At 43.7% G+C, this 23,169-nt stretch overlaps 1 protein-coding gene across 7 annotated transcripts in view; it reads left to right on the plus strand.

Moving 5' to 3' along the window:
• The window catches only part of DCUN1D4 (defective in cullin neddylation 1 domain containing 4), a 71,624-nt gene extending 48,888 nt beyond the window's left edge, over window positions 1–22,736 (plus strand). For 3 of the 7 annotated variants that reach the window (XM_080795813.1, XM_080795812.1, XM_080795807.1), the window contains exons 8-11: window positions 4,792–4,900; window positions 16,877–16,981; window positions 19,078–19,180; window positions 19,395–19,753. In XM_080795813.1, the coding sequence (XP_080651939.1) occupies window positions 4,792–4,900; window positions 16,877–16,981; window positions 19,078–19,180; window positions 19,395–19,450 (373 nt within the window). In that variant the 3' untranslated portion in view covers window positions 19,451–19,753. Of the gene's footprint in view, window positions 1–4,791; window positions 4,901–16,876; window positions 16,982–19,077; window positions 19,181–19,394 lie in introns of all 7 variants that reach the window. The other 4 variants (XM_080795811.1, XM_080795809.1, XM_080795808.1 and 1 more) reach the window with 3 other exon arrangements.
• The last annotated feature ends 433 nt before the right edge of the window (window positions 22,737–23,169 follow it).

Genomic DNA, 23,169 nt, shown 5'->3' on the forward strand with positions numbered 1-23,169 from the left:
GAGGAAGAGATAATTACTCAGAATAACCTCTAAGGTTCTTTATAGTTCAGAATAGTCCAATGTCAAGTTTTAAGAACTTCTACCCCCCCTCCCTCGGGCCTCCCTAGATGCATCATTTGTTTAGCAAGTATTTGAACGGCTGTGACGTGCCAAGTACAGTGTTTCTACTTCCTGGGGAAACAAAGTCCACGAACAAGACAGTCCGTTCAGGGCAGGGGGTCAGAAGCAAAGTTCAGGCGAAAGATCCAAAAGTAAGAAGGCCACTTCTCTCTAGGCTTCTTGCATTGAGTAAGTACCGTGTTTATACGGTGTGCCTGGCCAGTAAATAGACAAGAAGTAAATAAGGATGGAAACTAATCACTCATAGGCTGGAGAGACGAAAGGTAGTCCATCTTCTGAATTACCTGTTTTGTCTTCTGTTTTGGATTTTTTTTTTTTTTTGCTCACTTTTAGTTTTATTAAACGTGCCGAGGGAAGTGTTTTGAACTCAAACTGGAATTAAAGTTATGTAACAATACCTGTATTTATAACATATTAGTATATTTGATGAAAATGCTAAGCTTAAAAAAAATGGTTACTGTACAGTGGGAGCGTGCCAGAGACAGACAGCCCATGCGTTTTGGAACTAGAGGTTTGAATGAGCTCCGCCACTTCCTGGGTGCCTCCGCCAGCACCTCTCGAACCAGGAAGGGGAAGTGGTGCACTGTGGTTCACACCTGAGCTCTCAGAGCTCTGCCCAGCCCCACCGGGGCCAGTGTTTCGTGAGTGCTGGAAGGAGTGATGGCAGCTGGTGGGGGACAGTCATTGCTAAGCTTTGTAGATCATTCTCAGTCAGAAGGCACAGCTCATTTCAGTCGACTCTTTGTTTTGCTTATCGCCTTAATCCAGTACGTGGGCAATCCAGTATGTGGGCTTTAGGTTACTTCTGATGAATTAAGCTTAGAGGGATGTTTACCCTAAACAGAACAAAACAGTGTTAGAGATGTAGCTGACTCAGCATAGAACTGATGAGGGGCTAGAAAAATACCTGTGGCTAAGTGAAGGGGTAAAGGCCTTTCCCCAGGTAATAGAGAATTTACTTTTGGTTTCAGAACCTTTGAGGCTTATTGTTCTGATTCCTGGTGCTTCTGAGTCTGTTACAGGAGCAAAACTCACAAAAGAAACCATCCCACGATAGGTGCACATTTTGTTTTGGGAGGTGATGTCCCTGAGTGGAGTGGCATAGTCTGTCACTCTTGGACTTGGGCCGATAGGAGTTTTCTCATTTGTGCTACACCGAAAAGCAGGGAAGATGGGCTGAAGATGCGGCTGCTTTCTGGAAAGTCTCAGGCGACTTGCTTCAGTGCCCCAAGCCGGTTTCTTCACAGGCCCTGTAGAAGGGAATCCCTCTGCACGTGATCTTGCGGAGTGACCACTAGATGGCGATCTGTGGTTCGAGCAGGGTGACTCAGCGGCCTGTTCCCTGATGGGGGTCAGTCTAGAGACTGTGGGGCAGGGCCCCCTTTTTAAAAATTAAATTAAATTAAATTAAATTTTATTTTTAATTTTATTTTTTCAGTGTCCCAAGATTCGTTGTTTATGCACAACACCCAGTGCTCCATGCAGTAGGTGCCCTCCTTAATACCCACCACCAGGCTCACCCATCCGCCTGCCCCCCTCCCTTCCAAAACCCTCAGTTTGTTTCTCAGAGTCCACCATCTCTCATGCTTCATCCCCCCCCCTCCGATTTCCCCCAATTCACTTTTCCTTTCCTCTTCCCAATGTCCTCCATGTTATTCCTTATGCTCCACATGTAAGTGAAACCATATGATAATTGACTCTCTGCTTGACTTATTTCACTCAGCATAATCTCTTCCAGTCCTGTCCATGTTGATAGAAAAGTTGGGTATTCATCCTTTCTGATGGAGGCATAATATTCCATAGTGTATATGGACCATGTCTTCCTTATCCATTCATCCATTGAAGGGCATCTTGGCTCTTTCCACAGCTTGGTAATTGTGGCCATTGCTGCCGTGAACACTGGGGTACATATCAGGGCCCCCTTTTAAGCAGGTTAAACCCTTTATTGATGATATTAGCCCTAAACCATGTCACTGTCTTCAGTACATCCACGAAGTGAAAATTTTACTTCGGGCATTTTATGCTTGACACTCCAGACAGGAGCTCTGGGTGTCTTTCAAGCAGAAGGACGTCTTTGGCCGGGGTGGTGGCGGGACTCCCAGGCGAGCAACTGAGCTTCATTCACGTTTGGCCTTGTGGTCCTGCCTGAAGACTTGTAGCTCCTTCCTTTTCTGTTAGCTTTGCAGCCGGAGCTCTTGTCTAGATGAGTGGTCCCTGCCCTCGAATCTGTTGCAACATCTTTCTTCTTCCTCTCATTGGGCAGGAGTCCCCTAAACCACCTGCCCATATCTGGCCGATGTCCTGTGGCTTTGGTCCTTCACCTGCCCTTCCAGTGAAGAGCAGAGACCTCGGCCTTAAATGTTTTGGGGTTAGCTGGTTTCTCTCCTCTTTGACCCTCCCCCATATTATTAATAAAATATTACTAGTTATATATATATAAACAAAAAAAAATCAAATCATACAGTAGAATGCCCAATGCAGAGTTAGCTTGTTCCCCTCTTGTTTCCTAGACTCCCACTTACTGCTTTCTTGTATGTCCTTTGAACCGCTGTTCACCCCACATTTGGGGTCTGACACTAGATCTCTATCTAGGGTATCAGCATTTTTTTTGGGGGGGAGTCTTCCCCAGTCTTTCTCCATAGAGATCCAGAGGGGGCTTTTCAAGATGCAAGCCCAGTTACTGTGGTCTCTCCCATGGTGTAGAGGGTGGCTTCCTTTTTTTTTTCTAGCATTCAGTTCAAAAAAACAAAACAGTCTGGACCACAAAACCCTTTACGGCCTGGCCTCACCTCCCTTTCACTTCCCTTCTTCATCTACCCTGTCTAGTCACAGTGGTTTCCTTTTCATCTTTGAACTTGGCGTGCCCCCTTCTGCCACTGGGCCTTTGCACGTGCTGTTCCTTTTATCTGAAAGACCCTCTCTGCTAAAAATATTTGGTGTCTGCTTTTAACTGTCAGCAAACATTTCAGTCCCTTCAAGAAGCCTTTTCTGACTTCTAAAATAGTCTAATTGTTATCTTTTTTTTAACTTTCTAAACATCAGGAAGAAATAGAGGACATTCTAAATTGTTGTAGATTCATAGAAATGAAGCATTTACTCTAATTTTTGGCTTTTAAATATTTTATTATCTCATTAGATTATGAGAACTGTTTTGTAGTTAGCTACAAAAAAGAAACCTTTACAGATTTATTGCTAAAAATTGATCAGTGTGCTCTAGTATGAACTATATTTTAGTTTATAAAGTATGTAAAATGTTTACATTGATAAGACTTACAGTATGTATTATTTATACTTAGTAGGAACCACATCCAGCATGGAAAAGGTTAATATCACTGGTGGAAGTGGTGACTCTTGGTTCTCCTTTTTAAGGGCTAGATATTAGGAACAGAAAATCAGTTTGTAAAAATAGCCAATTAGTCTATTTCCTTAGGAAAAATAAACCATGTGTCACTTACCTGTAAAAAATAGGTTTTTATCACCAAAGCTCCCTGGAGAAATAGCTGATTTCAGTTCTAGGGTAGAGATAGTACAAAGTGAGCTGGGATGTCTTGTGCCAGAAACAAGGACGTGCTTGGAGACTGACGGGGACATGTCAGAAGGACAGTGGCACCAGCTTGGAGGGGCTACTGCCCAAATGAGGACAATTTGTGCATCACAAAGACGGAAGGCAATGCGAGATTATAACACTGAATAAAAAGCAAAAATCCTTAAGTCCAGAAGAGAAGAAAGGGGGTGAGTAGAACTTCTCTTTATAGAAGAACTCCAGCCGGTAGTGTCACAGCAGGAGAGAGTCAGAAAAATCACCATTTCACATCTTCAAATTTGAAGTCGATTCAAGCAGGTGGGTGCTAAAGCCACCAGATGAAAGGTTGTTGAGGAACGGGATTCAGTCTCAAGATAGCAGCCCATAAATCATATACCATTTCAGAGGAGGGAAAGTACCCATTAGTGGAGAATCTGGGGGATGGTACTTAAATTGAATGAAGGAATTTAGAATCACTCATAATGGGCCAGACTGACATTAGGAGCCTCCCCATGGGACACAGGGAGAAGGATATCATGAGCAGTGTTCTTAACCGTAAGTAGTTAGCTGAAGTATCATCCCAGGGAAATTATCTGACAAACTGGGATTCTGCAAAACGACTTTTTTCGAAAATGGCATTGTCAAGAAAGACAGAAAAAGGCAGGACGCTCTTCTAGAAACTAAGGATAAACAGCTAAAAGCAGTACATGAGCTCTGATTGGATCCTGGATCAAGAAAAAGCATCTATAAAGAAAATTGGGGGAACAATTGGAAGTTTTGTATATGGGTTGTACATTAGCTAAGAAAGTTGACATTGGTAAAATATTAAGAGTGATGATGGTATTCATATGTTTAGGATTGAAGCGTCACAATGTTGGCCAGCTACTTTCAAATAGTAGCTGGTACAGAAAAGTGCCTGTATGTAAGAAAGTGCAAATCTGATAGTATTTGTTATGAACCTAGGGGATGGGTATGTGGGTGCCTATTTACTCTCCTTTCCATTTTTCTGTACATTGGAATTTTTTAAAATCAAACATGTGGGGAAAATAAGATCATCATGAATGTGTTCTTTAGGTATTCTGTTTTATGTAACGACCCAGTTAAGAAAAAAACTCAGGTTATAATTTGCCTTTATTCTGTTTTTCTAGATGTGATACAACAGAAAAACTCAGAAATACTTTGGAATACTTAAGATCATTATTAAATGATTCTACAAACTTTAAACTTATTTACAGATATGCATTTGACTTTGCACGGGTGAGTTCTCTGGAGCCTATCCAGATGTTTCCCTCTCCCCCCCACCTTTTTTATTGCCTTTTGAGGTTCGTTTTTACATGCTGCAATCAACAAAGTTGAGTAAGTTACTCCCAGGATGCTAGTTAGCACTTCTTTCTACACGTACGCTTTCTAAACTAACTGATTCTGGGCAAAAATGTAGCGTGTTAGCAGAAAGCTGTGATGGCAGACCTTCAGTCGTTCTTGAGATTGGCTTAGAAGTCATTTACAAATGGGCATGCGGTAGACCGTTTTCTTAAATGTCTTTGAGACAGGCTTGGGAAAGCTTGTCATTCTTGTGAAACAGCAGACCTTCACCCATTGAGTTACTGGAGTAAACTACTCAGGTCGAATCCACCTTCCTTCTGGGTGCTGTGTTGTGTTTGGGAACCGTTTGACGTTCAGACCCAAGCGGATTTCAGTGAACGTGACTCAGACATAATTTCTAGTCATCGTTTTGAAAAGTGAGCAATCTTGTTTGTCACGTGGTGAGGCCCATCTGAGAGTGTGACCGTGGTTCTACTGGAGTGAATGAAGTCTCGTTTTCCCAGCCGAGTCACCGTGGGTGGGGAGTCCCAAGGCTCGGGCTGGCGCTGTGTTCATTCACACACAGCCCACGGCCCATACGGTTATACTCTATTCAGGAACGGTGTTGTGGTCTCTGTTAGGCTTGTGCGTTTGGTGGATTCAGGTGATGAGGCTTTCTTGATTGATTGGGTTTTAAAGCAGAGAGTTCAGGGACAGAGAACTCTTTTTTTTTTTTTTTTTTTAACCATAACCACCATGCTGATCTTTTTCCCTTTTTACATGCTTTGATTCTGGTAGGTCAGCCCCAAGGATTTACTTGACGGTGAATTCTGGTGCATCCGTAATAACACATTAGTAGTTCTCTAGCATGGCCTCATTTGTGAATTTTTGCATTTTCATAATCTACCAATAAAATCACAACATATCAAAGTTTATAGAAGTTAGAAATGATATGGTGCAGCTCAGACACAGTGTTCTACTAAATGGCATTTGTGAAATTGTACGTGGGAGTTATTTGCCAGATGCTTTTAGAATAGATACATGGTTTTTAGGATTAACCATTTTATTACGTGAGACCGGTTTCCTCCCAGAGTCCGCTGTTCTTATTATATGGGCGAAGTGTGTTTCAAAGCATTACACCTTCTCACCAAAATAAGCCCTGTTTTCTAGCTTTTCTGTTTGGGGGTCAGAGATTGCCACATACCCACTGCTTTAGCCCCGAGTTCCATTTTACTCCTCGCCCCGGCTTGCCGCATCCGTGGCATCATCAGCGTGGCCTGTCAGTGTGGCCTGTCTCAGAAGGGGCCCCTTTGCTGGCCTCTTCCTTGGTGCTTCCACCACAGCCTTGCCACTCGAGGCCCTGGTTCCTCCAGGCCTGCACTGCCACAGTCACCTTGTTTCCACATCCTGTCACTTCTCATCCAGCATCCCGTCAGGAGGGTGTCCCTCGTCTGCCTTCAGCCCCAGGGTCACCGGGCCACCTTCTGGCTCTGCAGAGCCTTCCGCCCCCTGGGCCTTCAGGGTACATAGCGCTTCGCCATGTGTTCGGTGCGGCTCTCCCCCGACACAGTGTGCGTGACAAGCAGGGGTGGGTTCAGCCTCCTTCACAGAGGAGGAGAGTGGACCGCGGAGAAGCAGAGACGCTGCTCCATGGTCACGCCATCCATCAGCAGTAGATCCGGACTCAAACCCAGGTTCTGGTCCCACGTCCAGGCCGCGGGTCCCTCGGGTTTCCTTTCTCACAGGACACCTGTGTTGTGACGTCCAGCCCGCTGTTTGCTGAACCTGCTCTGGCCTTTCTGCTTTCTGCCTTTCGTCCTCGGGCCCCCCCGCCCGGAGCCCTGCTTGCGCTCCCACAGCTCTCTGCCGCCTCGGGCTTCTGGGCCCAGCCACCCTCATCCCCTTGTCCCCTTGCCCACAGCCTCCCCCGCCCTCATGCCCTCAGGGGTCCTGCCCCACCCCCCCCATTCCCTGTTGCCTCCTCCAGCGCGGCTGTGGAGTTTGGGCACAGGCCTTCCCGGTCTCCGACGGAGCCAGGGAGTCGGCATTTTCCTTCTTTGCATCCCCAGTAGCAGCCAGCAGAGATCCTTGCTTTTCCCGAGCGCTGCCTGTGAATTCACAAGCCCTGGTAGGTAAGATGAGTAACTGCCGCCCATGTTAATCCTCGCCAGACACATTCAGTTGGGCCAAAATACGCTCTGAGATGGCTTTGTCATTGGACCCTTCGGTTTGGTTTGCTTCGCCGCATCCGCCATTTTGAGATGTTGTACGTGTTTTCGTTGGCATTCGGTTCAAGATATTTTCCATTTTCCCTTGTGATTTCTTCTTTGACATGTTGGTTATTTAGAAACGTGTCATTGGTGTTATTTTCCACGTATTTAGGGCTTTCCAAGTAATCCTCGCGGTGATCCCCCGGTTGAATTCTGTTGTGGTCAGAGAACATACAGCACGTGTCATTTCAGTTCACCACACGTGTGGAGACTTGATCTGCGGTCCGGAATACAATCTGCCGCGATGAATGTGTTTTTGTGTAAAACACATAAAGAATGAGTGTCCTGCTGCTGTCCGGTGAAGTGTTTTATGATGGTCAGTTAGGTCACGCTGGTTGATAGTGTTGTTCCGGTCTTCTCTGTCCTTCCCGTTGTCTGCCTTCTAGGTTCTGTCCACTACCGAGAGAGGAGCGTTGAACTCTCCAGCTTTATTCCCCCTGTCGTTTTCATCACGTATTCTGAAGTGCAGACATTAGGTGTACGTACAGTTCATATGGTTACAGCCTTTTAAAGCATTGATCCTTTAGCATCATGAAATGTCTCTTCATCTCTCGTAATGTTCCTTGTTCTGAAATTTACTTTGTCTGATACAGATACAGGCATTCCTACTTTCTTTTGATGAAGGTCTGCAGGGTCTGTCTTTTTCCACCCTTTTACTTTAAACCTATCCGTGTCTTTATGTTTAAAGTGGGTTTCTTACAGGCAGGATATAGTTTCCTATGGACAGCATATAGACAGTCTGAAAATACCCTCTTGAGATGCTTAAACCATGTACATTCAGTGTGATTATTGGTATGGTTAAACTTACATCTCCTATGGTATTTTTTTCCTTGTTTGTCTCATCTGTTTTGTTCCTTTTTCCCCTTTATCATGATTTCTTGGATTGAGGTTATTTTTTTTAAATGGTTCCATTTTAATCATTCCATTCCAGTATTGCCTTAATAGCTGCCTCTCTGTTTCATTTTTCTTGTGGTTGCTCTAGGCTTGACATATACATCTTTATATTTTCACAATCTACAAATAATATTTTACCACTTTATGTGTAATGCAAGAACCTTTACAACAGTAGACTTTCCTTTCGCCCTCCCATACTCTCTGCTGCTGCTGTGGGACATTGTACTTGTACTATAAATTTCATAGTATATTGTCTTAGTCTGTTCAGGCTACTATAACAAGATACCAGAGACTAAGTAGCTTATAAGTAACAGAAATCTGTTTCTTGCAGTTCTGGAGGCTGGGAAGTCCAGGGTCAAGGTGCCGGCAGGTTAGGTCCCTGGTGATTGCCTAAAGCCTGATCTTGGATGGCTCTCTGCTGTACCCTCACGTGGCAGAGGGGAAGAGGGAGTTCTCTGGGGTCTCCTTTTAGAATGGCATTCACCTCCAGCCTCATGACCTAACCACCTCTCAAAGGCCACATCTCCTAATACCCGTGACCTTGGGGGTTAGGATTTCAACATACGAATTCAGAGGGAGCCACAAACATCAGACCATAGCATACATTGTTAAAACTTTTGCTTTAAATAGACAAAAATATCTTTTATGAGCCATGTTTGTGCTCTTTGACATAGATCCATGTTTCTTCCTGGTATCCTTTGCCTTCCGCCTAAAAAATTCCCTTTAACATTCCTCATAGTACAGACTTTCTGGTGGTGAGTTCTCTAAACTTAATTTGCCTTCGATATAGGAGGTGCTTCTCTGGATAAAAGATTAGAGATTGACTGTTAATATTCTTTAAATGATCTCTTTCCCTTGTCTTCTGTCTTAAATAGTTTTCAATGATAAGTCTGATGTTCATTTTTCCATTGAACATAGTGTCTTGTTTTGTAGCTGCTTTTATTCGTTTTCCCTCCTTTCTGGCAAGTGGATTACGATATGCCTTGGCATAATTTTCCTTCTGTTCATTCTGGTTAGGGTTTGTTCAGTTTTTTGAATGTGTGGACTTACAGTTTGTATTACGTTGGGAAATTTGTCAGCTGTTATTTCTTCAGCATTTTTTCTGTTCCCCCTTTCTGTGTTTCTGGGACAGCAGTTAACACCTGTGTTAGAAGCTTGATTTTTGTCCCACAAGCCAGTGATTCCGTGTTCAGTTTTGGGGGTCTCCCCTTGCCCTTTGTAATATTTCTTACTATGTCTGCTAATACTGATTTTTTCTTCTCCAGTGTCTAATTCTGCTGTTAATCCTGGCCTGTGTATTTATCATTTTAGGTGCTGTATTTTTCAGCTGGAGAAGTTCCATCTGAGCCTTTTTTATATCCATTTCTCTCCTCATTATGTGATAATATCTTCTCCTACCTTCTTGAACATCTAGAACATGTTTATGACAGGTGTTTTAAAAACTCTCTCTCCTGGTACCATCACGTCTGTCATTTTTGGGTATCTTTCTATTCCTTAATTTTTGTCTTGATTATGATCTTATTTGACAAGTTCTTTGCATTCCTAGTAGTTTTTGTTTTTTTGGCTTTTGATTGGATGCTGGATGTTATTGGTTCCTGAGTTTTGTTGTATTCCTTTAAATAAGATTGAGCTTAAGCATTTTCCTGGTGTACAGTTATAGTTCCTTGGAACCAGACTGATCCTTTGAAAGTCCTGGTCTGGAGCAACCTTCAGTTTTGGGATGATTCAACCCCACTGGTAAGTCTCTTTTGAGGATTCTACCCAAGGCCATGTGTATTAGATCTTTCCACTGTAACTGGTGGGAACACAGGGTTTTCCCCAGCCCTGCGGGAGGTCTGGGAATTTCTTCTTAACTCCTTTTCAGTGGGTGGGTGCTGCCTTCCGGGCACTCAGTCTCCTCTGGCACTTACACAGATAAGTCCTTGGCCAATGACTAGGGAGACACTTTATGGATTTCCAGATACCTCTCTGTGTAGCTCCCCCCTTGCTGGTATTTTGTCCCACAAATCATAGTCATCTTTGCCTCCTTGAACTACAGCCTCTGTCCTTTCCAGCTCAGCAAGACCCCTGGGCTCGGTTTGGGTTCTTCCTCCTGTGTTCCGGGTTGGAACCTGCCCCCGAACAGTGAGCAGGGATTACCCTAGGCCTTCCGTCCTGTCTCCTTCTAGTGGTCATGGTCCTATGCTGCCTGTTGTCCATTGTGTGACAGCCATCATTTCAGATAATTGGTCCAGTTTCCCAGTGTTTCAAAGTGAAAGGGGAAATCTGATTTCTCTGACTCCATCTTGGTTGGGAAAAGTCCATCTCCTCTCTTTTGCCTCTAATATTTATTTTTTCCTTACTAAGAAAGGACTCCTAGAGGTAATAACATATAATTAACACAGCAGACCTTTTAAAACCAAACTTTTAGTAGAAATTAAGCTTTCTTATTGTTTTAACATCCTAAATATTCCCTATTATAAATAACAATGGTTTATGTTAAATATTTTCAATTATACTTTAATATATGAGGAAAGAAGCTATGATACAGTACCAGAAAATGGCAAGATGACCTCTTTGACATCTCACCACCAAGATTATATAGCCCTATGAATGTGATGGTTTTTTCCCTCACTTTCATACTTGTAGCCAATTAAAAATAATGGTTCATTGTTATTTTTCTCCTAACTTAATTTTTGACTTGAACTTATTTTTATAGTCTCATGGATGTCTTAGAATTGGGAAACTTTAGAGCTGAAAGAAACCATAAGAGACCACGTGGTCCAGTGTTGTCATTATGCAGATGATGAGACTGGAAGCCAGATAGGAGGGGACAGCACGGGGCTCTCACAGAGCCACACTGCCTTCCCTGACTTCACACTGTCAGGATCTTGTGGTGTCTTGGTGGAGGAAGATGGTGGGACACACACATTCAGGGGTTGAAATGGCCAGTCCTTTCATACAAGTGGGCATTTTTGCAGAAGGGCCCCCCCAATGTAAATATTATTACATAAACAAGTATCATTATATGGATCACTTAAAATAAAACAGCCATTTTTTCTTGATTCCTTTTTTTTTTTTTTTAAGGATCTAGTGAGAATAAGATTGGACAAATGGAATGAGGTAAAAGACTATAGTAATTTGTGTTGATCTGGGAAGAGTTATTAAATATGTTACATTTGGTTTTACCTGTTTTCTATGGCAGAGGCAAGTAGCCAGCTGCGGTCGCGGGGCGAGTGGACACCCAGAGTTTTGAGGAGGGTAGATGGTGGGCCGAGGGGGGCGCGCAGCCCCGTCTTAGCCCTGAGAAGAGCAGGCCCCGTCCGGCCCGGGAAAGAAAGGAGAGAGAGGGGACGTGGGGGTCCTCCTAGAGTGCCAGAGATGATGCGGATGGACAGACCGAGGGTGGGAAGAGGAGGTGGGAGGAGCCACCGCTGGAGGCAGGGAGGCCTTCGGTTCGCGGCGCCCCGAACAGCGGGCAAGTTCTCTGGCGGGGGTTCTCACTCCCGCACTCCTGGAGGTCCAGCCTGAAGAAGTGGAGCCGGAGGGCTCCGTGGAGGCAGAAGAGCCCGAGCGTCTCTTCCTGGGAGGCGCGGTCGCGGGCTTAGTGGGCGGTGAGATGCTCTGGGCGCTGGCAGGGCGCTCCCCGCGGCTGGTACAGTGCTCCGGGCGCGCTTTGCGGGGGGCGGGCCCCAGGGCCTGGGCGAGACGGCAGAAGTTACGCGGCCCAAAGCTCGTGTGTCGTCTTCCTCTAAGTGAAACAGCGGCTGAGTCATTTCCCTGCAAACGAGGAATGACCGTGAGTGTCACCCGCAGAAGCCGCTCCGGAGCATTTTCCAGGCCTGGCTCAGCGGCCCGGGGCCCGGGTCGGCGGAGAATTCGGCCTGACGCCGACGCTGACCCGAGTCTGTTGCGGTCTCGGGAGCCGCTTCTCTTCTCTTCTCACGTGGGTCCGTCTCTCCCGGCCTCAGCAGCACAGTTGCCTACTTTCCCTGTCCACACCCCCTGCCGCACACACCCACCCGCCCGCCGTCCCTCCACTTTCTTCTCCTTCTCTTCATTGTGAATTCGGAAGAAAACGGGGTGGTCCAGGGGGAGGACGAAAGTAGGAAGGGGGTGTGGTCTGCTCCTCCCCGGTTCCTGACCCTGAGCATCCCGTCATTGGGGCAGACACGGTTGCTCAGCCCCTAGTTGTAAAGCCGATTGGACTTCGCTGCCTCCAACCTCTCTCTCCCCACTCATTCCTTCTCAGGGAGGTGCTGTGCTACTCAGCCAAGAGCTCGGGCTTGGGCTTGACCAACTGGTTGATGACTGTCATTCAGCTCCCCGTGCCTCAGTTTCCTTATTTATAAAGTGGGGGTTGTAATAACGCCTGACCTAACAGAGTCGTTGTATTGAATGTGTTTAAGTATAGGCGCCTTTAACAGCTTTTGGTGCACTTGAAGTAGTCCGCAAGTTGCCCTGTAGAATTAGGAACAGTTGTTCAGTTATTCTACACTGACATGATTTAGGTTGTCTGCAAACCTCAAGTTCCAAATAATGACTTGTTTTCCAAGAGTAGTGCTTACAGTCAGAGAATCTGTGCCAAGTAAAATGACAAGGAAAGACTTTTGGCATTTTTTTTCTTTTGTTTTAAAGGAAGTGTCAATAGTTTAGCTTAATTAAGTAATTGCTTTGCAAACATTGTTATCTTAATGAATGCTGGGTAAGTTCTAAGAGCAAAACTATTTCACATTTCCCAGTGGGAGGGCACTCTTGGGTTTTTTGACATTTTGCTTGTTTTTTCACATTCATTTAAAAAAAAACTCCCACTTGAAAAACTGATTTATTGTATTATCAGTTTCAAAAACCGAACCATATCACAATTCGAGTTCTTTAGCACTGTCTTTACCTTGCATTTGTTCCCTTAGGTAGCCGTGTTTAGGAGGACTGCGTTTTCTCTTTCTTTTTTATAATCCCAGTGGTGACCTAGAAGAATTGCGGGGCGTGTGTCATAGGTCTTCCCTTTAGGCCTTTTGATTTCACGTACCAATTTCTGACTTGGTAATTGCCATGTATGTTTGTGAGTTGTAGTCACATATATGGTTTCTTGAGTTCACCTAGTCTCTCTTGAAAACATGAGGGATTTTTTTTTGAAGGTTTTTTTTTCTTTATACTTTTAATAATTCAGGGTTTCCCTTTTCACATATAAGGTTTTTTTTTGTTTTTTGTTTTTTTAGATTTTATTTATTTATTTATTTGACAGAAAGAGATCACAAGTAGGCAGAGAGGCAGGCAGAGAGAGAGAGAGAGAGAGGAGGAAGCAGGCTCCCCGTTGGGCAGAAAGCCCGATGTGGGGCTCGATCCCAGGACCCTGGGATCATGACTGGAGCTGAAGGCAGAGGCTTTAGCCCACTGAGCCACCCAGGCGCCCCGTTTCACATACAAGTTTTAAGCTGTTACCACTTTGTGAAAATTGGAAATAGAGAATCTGGAAGTTGGGAACCTCTTGTACAGAATATCTAGATATCTAGGGTGGTGACAGATTCATTTTGTAATACCGTATTTACATATTTAAATTGCTTTGTTTCTGTTATTGTTAAGTCATTTGAGCCATTTTAAGAAAAAAGGTGCTTAATTTTCATATTTTACAAGAAGACTTATACTGGAACAGTCTTACATAAACAAAGGCAATTTTTATGTGTATATTGAATATATGTAAATAGATACTAAAACTTTAAATCAGACCTTGATAAACGTCATCACTTTCTACATTCACTGTTGTTAGACTTTAGCTTGAGGAATGCATTTAGTCCGGAGACGACACATACCTTCCTCAGATCTCCAGAGTACATTCCTTTGGTTTTACAGCTGCCCCACGAAGAGGCCCAATTCATCTGTAACTGCGCTTTTAAAAATCTCTGTTTAAGGAAGACAGCAAGGCAGAATCTAGTTGTGTGTTGTAGGGAGTTAGTGTATCTTTGGTGTCTAGAACCAGTTCGGTTCCTATTATTATTTGAAAAATAAAATTCCTTTTTAAGCTGTTCTCCTAGACAGTGGAAGTGCGTGCAAGAGATACCCCCACTTCTTGGGTCAGGAGTAGGCAGGAATGAAAGTTTGGTTTCTTCTCCTTTAACCTTGATGGGCCTTTGCGGGGTGCTGACGGACTCTTGACAGACTGCCTCAAGGTCCTTTCTGCTTAGATTCTGACCTTGAGATGCAGAAATCTGTCCTTTGCTCCTTGGTTGCTCCAAGAGCAGAGGGTCATCGGGTCAGTGTTGACAGGGTACTATTTAATTTCTCTCAAGGAGATTCTGTATGTGTTTGCTGTACTCCTTGAATTTGTTAAGGTGATTTTTTTTTTTTTAACTGCCTGTGATGTCGATGGCTGCCTCATAGCATCCTAGAAGTTTCTTTTCACTTCTGATTGGGAACCCTTTTGCAGAGACTGCCATTAGGATCATTGAGAACCCCCTGGGCGTGTCTCAATTTTGCTGGTTAGGAGATGTGTGCTGTGGGAGCTCTCAACCATGCTGTTCCCAGGAACTTTGAGCGTTTCCAGTCATGGTCATTTGCACTTAGTCTGTATCCCCGCACCGGCAATGTTGGTTATCAGCGAGATGCCACCGTTCAGACCGCGAGTGCGTCCATAATATCTTTCTCTTATTTGCTAGGCAGAAGATGGTGTTAGTGATTGCGAGCTGCCGGCTGGCACCCTTGCAGAGCAGGAGTAAGTGAGTGCTGTTCAGCTTCCGGTCCTGTGAGTCTGATGCCTTTCCTCCATGTTTTGGCATCACTGCCAAACACATGCATTGAAATTCCTTCATGATCATCAGTTTGTCAGATGATTATATTGTTGCAAAGAGTCTGTCCAGGTCCTTTGTATCTTTTTTTTTTGTCACCTTAGTGTATGTCCATTGTGATGGGGACAGAGGCATTGATGTTGGAAGAAGGCACAACTGTATCAAGGCAAGACTAGCGACGTTAGGCGTAGTGAGTGATTACAAACTCCTCAGGGGGAAAGGGTTTGCAGGACGCCGGTGGCCTCAGCCCTGTGCTGCCTGAGCGGTTGTTCAGCAAATGAACTTTGGGCCCCGTCCCGTGGTGCCGCGTGTGTTTTCAACAGTTTACTCGTTATTTTATTTTTCTGTGGATTGCTTTATAGTGTGGTGTGCTGTTGCTGTCTGCCACACCCATGTTACAGGGTAAGGGGAAGTTGTCCCTTTGCTTGCACAGTGCATCGCAGAAGTGTGAGCCCCTGAAATGCAGCAAACCGATGAGGGTGGTTGGCGAGAGGTGGGCAGGCTCGGGTGCACCTCTCCTCCTGTCCTCCTCTCCCTGAGAGTGAGTCCCGCAGCCCTGAGCAAGAGCATATGCGTGGCCAGGAGACAGGCAGAGAACGCCGTGGAAAGGAGGTCCCACCTGTTTGCATGGAGCTGTGGAGCTGGGCCCCCACCATCATCAGACTCAGTTTGTGTGGCCTGTAACGGAGAAGGGGGACTTGGACCATCTGACCTGGTCTGTCGGGGAACGGTCCTTAACGCTTTGCGACTGGGACCGAGACAGACCTGTTGCCCATCTTCCTGTATCTGCATCTGCCCTGTTTGCTGTTGTTGAGTGAGGCCCTCCCATGGGCCGTATTGTTCAAGTCCTTCCCTTTCAAATCCAGTGTCATGGCCAGAAATACCATGTGTACTAACGAGCACCTCAGTGTTAGAGTCCTCGAGGTAACAGTTACTTTGGTCGGAAGGTATGTGTGGCTCATACGTGGCTGACCGTGGTAGTCCCAGCATCATCCCTGAATTTGGCGAACACTGAGATTCCGTCCCGAGCAGGATGGCCAGGCGCTCACTCTCCCTTTTTCAAAAATCCTTTTGCACATTTCCACTGTAGTTAAAATACCACAGGAGGCTAGCTTCGGATATGTGAGGTTACCGCTCATGGGCCCAGGTCCTCAGTCCCTTTACTTAGAAACAGCCTGCTTGTATTTCTGGAATGGAAACTTGTATGAAAAGTCAGAACGAGAAAGTAGTATCCTTCATCGCAAGTAGAAGTGAATTTGAACTTAATCTGCCCATATTAAGGTTAATGTATTATTGCTTTTCTGGTTTCCTTATAAAATGTTGTCTTTCACTTGGCTACTAGTTAGGGGTGTTCTGCTAAGAGATTCTACATCTAATAAATCCAAGGTAAGGAGGACTGCAGCACATTAGACACTGCCCCCCAGTGCGCGGATGCATTCATCCTCTCAGAATCTCCAGAGCCCCAGCATTTATTAGGAGTTGATTTAATTCCAGCTTTTTAGGTTCAAGAAAAACAATGAAAAACACTTAGCAGTGAAATAAATTTGTGGGAAAAAAAATGATTTTTCTTAAGGAAACCTGATTCCTAAGTATGGAAATCGAAACCTTTAAATTCCATTTAGTAAAGTTACAGGCTTTGGGGTCCATAATTATGATTTGGATAATTATTGTAAATGTTGCAGCAAGTGATCGATTTGTAGATTTTTCTTTATCCCATGAAATGATCGTAGTTACCGTGAGTACATAACTAATCGCTTTTGCATTAGGGCGATCACTCATTTGACATGAATCTTGCCCACGGTAAACTGATACAGCACCAAACTGATTAAGCCCTCCCTTGCGTTTGAACCGCCCCCTCCCCCACCTCAGGCTTGGTTCAGGGTTTTTATGGTGTATGACAAATGAGCTGTTTACTAATTTTGTGTTGAAGTGAAATAGAAATTTGGATTATTGGAATTTATTATTTGGGGGCATCTGGCTCATCCTTGTTTTTGTTTGTTAAACAGGAAAAGGACCAGCGCAGCCTAGACATAAACACTGCCAAGTGCATGTTGGGACTGTTATTAGGAAAAATCTGGCCCCTTTTTCCAGTTTTTCACCAATTCTTAGAGGTACCAAATTGTTATTTTATGGAATGTATGTTTGCTTGCTTAGAACTACCAAGTATACTTTATTTAACCATTTCACATAATTTTCTGTTTGTTGTACTTTTCTGCCTATAGGAATGATGGTGACACAATCGCTGTCTGTGAGCAGTTCCCTGTTTTCTCTGGGGGTGTCTGGGGGGGCGGGGTATATGTGCCACATCACTTCCGGGTGCAGGTGCATCCGAGACGGCCATGACTGTCCTTCCCGCTCTCTTGCCCCCCTTGACCTCCGTTAGGATATCCTGCTCTGTATAACAGCAGTGAACCAAGATTCACTTTCTTTTGTGGCTATAGATGAATTTCCGCTCTTATGAAGCAAAGGTTCAGAAACAGCTGTCCACCTTCTTACTCACAGCAGTTGGTCCTGTACTGTTCTCTACTCTTACGTCCAAGAATGCGGGCACCTAGGTCAATCTAAGGGTTAGGCACGCTGGCAACATCTCCCTCAGTTTCCATTTTCTTTCCGTTTGCGTTAGAAAAAATCTCCAGAGCTTGACTCCACCTAGGTTTGCTTGCTCTAAGTGTTAATGATCAAACGTTTTGAGCTGCTGGTTATCGGAGCTGGTTTTGATGCCCTGTGATACTGTAGGACCTGGAAGTATACTGGAGACATAAGTTTCAGCTTCGGGGGTTATCACAGACGGCATCCTTCTTGCCCTCCAGACCCAGACCCCTTAAAAAGTGCCCTTTGCTTCAAAGGACGAGGGTCCTGGGTCTTTGAGAAAAACTTGGGCCCTACCCTGACTCCAGCTTCACTCTTGCCTTAATCTTTCTTCCAGCTCACTTTATGCAGTGATCCAGAAAAACTTTCAGCTGATCTGATTCTTTGAGGACTGTTACTAAAAACTGCTTTTAATGGTCACTAACCGGGACTCCTCAAGACGGGTATAAGAAATAGTTTTACTATAAGAAGTATTTATTGAGGTGACAGTCCGTGGTTACAAGTGATCTGTTCTAATTTCTCTGGCCGTCCCATGAAATGTTAGTTTTCTTCGGAAAATGAGTACAAATAGGTCCTATTCTTAGAGTAGAGCAGAATTTGAGCCCCAGTGCGAGGAGTTTTGTAGCTGAAAGACCTTGCCGCAAGCCAGTCTGACTTTGCATGGTTCCAGGAGCGTCTGCAGCGGTTTCCGAGACCGATGTTTGCTTTGAGTTGCTTCGAAAGTTCAACTTGTGGTCTGTGCTTTGTCCTCTCTTTTACATTAGTTGGCTTTTTTTTTTTTTTCTTTTCAAAGGACACAGCGAGCGTTTCCTTTGAGCTTCTCTTGTGTTTGCATCCTCAAAACCGTGGGCTCAGCTCTCTCTGCTTTTTCCGTCCTCGTATTGGTTCCCAGTGTTCCTGACTTTTAGTGGATAGGATTTAAAAACTGTTGAATCTGAGTTTTAATTTTTCAGTCTTTATACAGGAATCGTGTACTTTGAAAAGAAAATACCTGTGGCATGTTTTTTGTCTGAGTGGAATAGGAGAACTACTTCATGGGTGTTCTGATTTATTACTTTTATGATCAGATTCAAGGTTTGAATGATTAGAACAGTAACTCTCTCCAGCAGCTAGAGCACCTAGCTCTGAGACCGCTGCTAGCTCTTCGTCAGTTCCCGGAGAGTAACTTCCTGCCGTGTGTGTACTTGACAGTGAGCATGCTGATCAGGCCAGGGATTGTTAATGGGGAGCTACTCTTTATTTAGCACCTGCTTTCTGCCAAGCACTGAAAGAGGTACTTTACATAAATTATCTCTTGTAATTCTTGCAGGATCTCTATGAAGTAGGTTAATGAGGGCTTTGGCAGTCTAGAAATTTCACTTCTAGGGATAAAAATCATGTTTCTTTGATGTGCTTGTCATTTTGTGTTGAGCCCTCATAATATTTTCCTAATGGGAATTGTCATCTTAAGTTCTACTCTTGCTCTCTCTCATCCTTCTCCTAGATTGGTGCTTAACATACCTCAAATGGAAAGAGTTAATCTTCATGAACTTTGTTAAGTTGATGCATACAGCAGTTGAAACCGTGCCATTTGTTCATTGTGAGTGTCAGTAATTCATGTTACTTTTCCCTCCATCAGCAATCAAAATATAAAGTTATTAACAAAGACCAGTGGTGCAATGTGCTAGAGTTTAGCAGGACAATTAACCTTGACCTCAGCAACTACGACGAAGACGGAGCGTGTAAGTACAGGGCACTGGGCATGTGCGCTCGCGCGCGCTCGCGCGCACTTTCTCTCTCTCTCTCTCTCTCTCTCTCTCTCTCTCTCACACACACACACACACACACACACACACACATCAACCCCGCCCCCAGCCCCGCCCCCCCAGTCCATGGGCACACCCGCCTCACTGGGAAGAGCCTTATATAGTCCCTTTGTTTTCTCTCTCTCTTCAGGGCCAGTTTTGTTGGACGAGTTTGTGGAGTGGTATAAAGACAAACAGATGTCCTAGGACTTTATGCATAGCAGCGAGAGAGTCACTGTTACCACAGATCTGTCAACCATTAGCCATAAATTGCTGTTTGTATCCAAGCGCATGCTGCTTTTCTTGCACTGTCTCCCTTTTGCAGGGACGTTTTGGTGTTTGCTATTGAACGGGCCGGCTCTGCTTGCTGTGTAGCCTCGTCCTCTTGGAAGGCTGCTTTGCAGTTTGTACCTAACACTACAGATTGGTGACTTTGCCAGCGCCCTCACTGTGATGATGTGTATATTGCTGTTTAAATTTTGTATATGTGTATAAAAAGACAAAGCTTCACCTAGAGATTATTTCTGCAAAACTGTATTGTAAAAATAATTTTTGTGGCATATTTCTAGTCCCTTTTTTCAAACGAACCAGTTATACTCTATTTGGTCTCCAGTGTAGCATTTCAGAACACAAGAGAGAACAACCTTTACCATAAGCGAATGTTGCCAGAATTAACCTCATCGTTTAAGAGGCCAACTTGTGGAAAGAGGTGCGAGTCAGACCTTCGCAGAGGCACATGCCAAATATAATTTGGTTTACTTCAATGTGAGTGTTTTTAAATGATGGAAGGTACAATTATTTGAACATCTAGACACGTACCATGCCACAGATGCTTTCCACCACGCAGGGTGTAGGTTTTTATTCTCTGATGTTAGGCCGTAGTAGTTTGAATATAGGTACAAATGAACAAATTAAAATTGCACCTTTTTTAAATGAGTTTGAAACTCTTATAAACTTCCATTGTTGTTTTTGTTTTGGGTTTTTTTTGTTTTTGTTTTTGTTCTCCCTTTTGCCTTCTCGTCAGTGTTGGGTCTCCCGATGCTTCCCGTGCCATTCTAGGTAACATTGATTTTGCCTGCTCTGTGGAAACCTGATGGTTTGCTGGCAATTTGTAACCGCGAAGCACCTTTAGTTGTGGTTTAGATTTTTAGTTAAGCTTTCATGGTGTCTAATTTTCTAGTTTTTTTTTGGAAAAAGAACTATACTATAAGTGAGAGGTGTTTTGTTTCGTTTTCTTTCATGCTAGGCTTTTCCTGGCAGAATGTCCATTGCAGGCAATGGACACGAAACCACCAGCATTGAGCTCATTTTATCACATGGTAGGACCTTTCCTGGAGGGGCCACTCGTCATTCATTACCCGAATAATTTGTACAGAAAGGTGATAGCCATTATTTATGTGGATGAGGAAACGAGAGTAAACAGGATGGTATTTTTAGGTTTGTATTTTATGTCATTTTTTTTTTTTTGCTCTTTTTTTTTTCCTTGCCTTACCCTTCTTGAGGAAATGTATAAATAACCTGTTTCCCCCTCAACTATCTGGTGCTATTGAATGACTAATTTAGTCCCTAAAGTTTTGTGAAAACATAAAAGTCTAATGATTTAAACCGGTAAAAAGCTAATGGTGCATTTGGACAGGTGCATGCTGTAGGTATGAGCAAGATCCGTGATGGAATAATGATTGGAAGAGGTTCGGGTTATCACAAAATCTGGCCAAAAAAAATCTCTTGGACTAAATGTGAACCTTTAAATGGCATTAAATGAGCAAAAGCACACAGACAATGCTACTCCTGACCACTATGTCACAGTTTCTTTGCAAACAGTGTTCGGATTTTCATATTATTTTCTCCCTAACTGAACCACCAAAGACAGAAATTTTGTATGTATATACGGTGTGTGTGCATATACAAAATCATGATACGGTAGAATGAAATCACTTCCTTTTTCTACCAAAAAGAAAGGCTTGGTTTGCTGTGAAATAAACCAGAAGTGTGAAAAACTCTGTAATGATTAAGCAGACTTCATCATTCCTTGCTTAGGAATGGTAGACTCGCCTCTCTACCTTACAACCTCATACCAGTTTGCACAAGTTAATAACCGAAGAGAAGAGAAGGTGTTGACGCAAGCACAGCCCTCGGGACCGATCTGTTCCATCCCAGCAGGTGCCTGGTGTTCCAGGGGCGATGGGCCAGAGGCAGGTGTGAATTTGTGAAGAACTTGATTCATTTTCAGAAGTATCCCGCAAAGTTAAAAAAAAAAAAAAATCACACTTTAAAGGCAACAGTTCTTAGATTCAATCCGCTCTAGTTTTGTTTAAACAAGTAGAAATCATAGATGAAATTATTTTTGGAGTTACGGTTAGTACTGGAGAATGTTTGGGAACACTAAGCACAGTTAATCCTAACATAAGAGGATGGTTACGGGGAGATGTTTCATTTCAGCCACTGTGAACATTTTGATGATCAGGGGGAAAAAGCCCAAGGGAAAGCTATTCGTGATCTGGAATATGGAAAGTAAGTATTCCCAAGCAATGAAGATCTCGTACATTTAGAAGACTCCAAATAGTTTTCGAGCTCCCTTGAAAAAGAAGCCTCTGTGCCTGTGGACTGCTTGGGCAACTTGGCTCTTGATTTTATGCAGTTATTTTTAGGGAGACGAAAAGGGGCCAAACGAGTAACAAGATGCTTTTCTTTTAAAAAATGTCCCTAAGTTACATAAAATTGAGCAGTCATCAGACACTTACTTACTGGCTAATGTTCAAGAAATTAGGGTGCCTTCTTCTGGTTTTTCTTTCTTACCTGTCTACACCCCTTCTCTCTTCCCACGGTGTCTTGAACTACACATTGCAATACTCCGTCGTCATGATTACAACTTTGCGGTGTTTACTGGTAGGCCAGAAATTTCACGATTGGATTTGCCATAAACACCCACTATAATGTTACATGCAGCTTTTTCAAAGCATGAACTCTGAATTAAGTTTTTACAAATCCGACTAGACAAGCCTCTAACCTTCTCCTTTAACAACACACATCTGTTGCCTCTCCGTCTCCATTTTAACAGTGCTTTTGAAGTTTATACGGAAAGCTTTCCGAGTTAGTGTGTGCCCTTGGTTTTTATTCTTACAACTGCTAAAATACCTCTGTAAGCCTTATCTTTTATTCTTTCATATGTTGTATAATAAATGTATAAAATTCATTGACCAACTAAGTGTTGGGTGTCTGTAAATGAGACCAAAACGTGGGTTGCTTTTCATCCTAAGGCCTTTCCCTGGGGGGTTACTGTTAAACGGACGGCAGCCAGCCTGTAACTGTGAACGCTTCGTGTCGTCAGTATCTGCATTCCGCCCATAGACGTGTGCAAGTTCTGTGACTCCAGCTTAACTGAAACCCTGTTCTGCCACCTAACTTGAGTACAGCAAACTGGTTTTAGGTTTTAATGGAATTGATGTAAAAATGATATCCCATAAATAAAAAGTATTTGTGTTTGGTTTCAGAACCGATTCGTGAGTTCTTTCTTCTCTTCTTGGGATTTTGCTTCAAAAACCACAAGGTAGTTTCAAAGTATTTTCTCTTTTACTTTTTTGTCCCCCCCGACCCCTGCCACCGAACTCTTTATACTGAAGAATTTCAAAGCTACAGAAAAAAAATTCAAGAAATACAATGAACTTCAACCCATCCATATACCTGTCACCTAAATTTTCTGCTTGTCAACATTTTGCCACCTTTTCTGTGGCATTCTGAGTGTGTGTGTGTATGTCTGTCTGTACAAATGTACACTTCTCTCTGTGGATAGATACACTTTTCTTCCTGAACCAAGAGTAAATTACATTATGATGCTTTATACCTAGTATTTCGAAACAAAGGACAGTTTAAGAACCACGATACAATGATCACACTCAAGAAATTTCACATTGATACAGTTCTACCTA

The sequence above is a fragment of the Martes martes genome (genome assembly GCF_963455335.1).
Source record: "Martes martes genome assembly, chromosome: 2".
Taxonomy (NCBI): Eukaryota; Metazoa; Chordata; class Mammalia; order Carnivora; family Mustelidae; genus Martes; species Martes martes.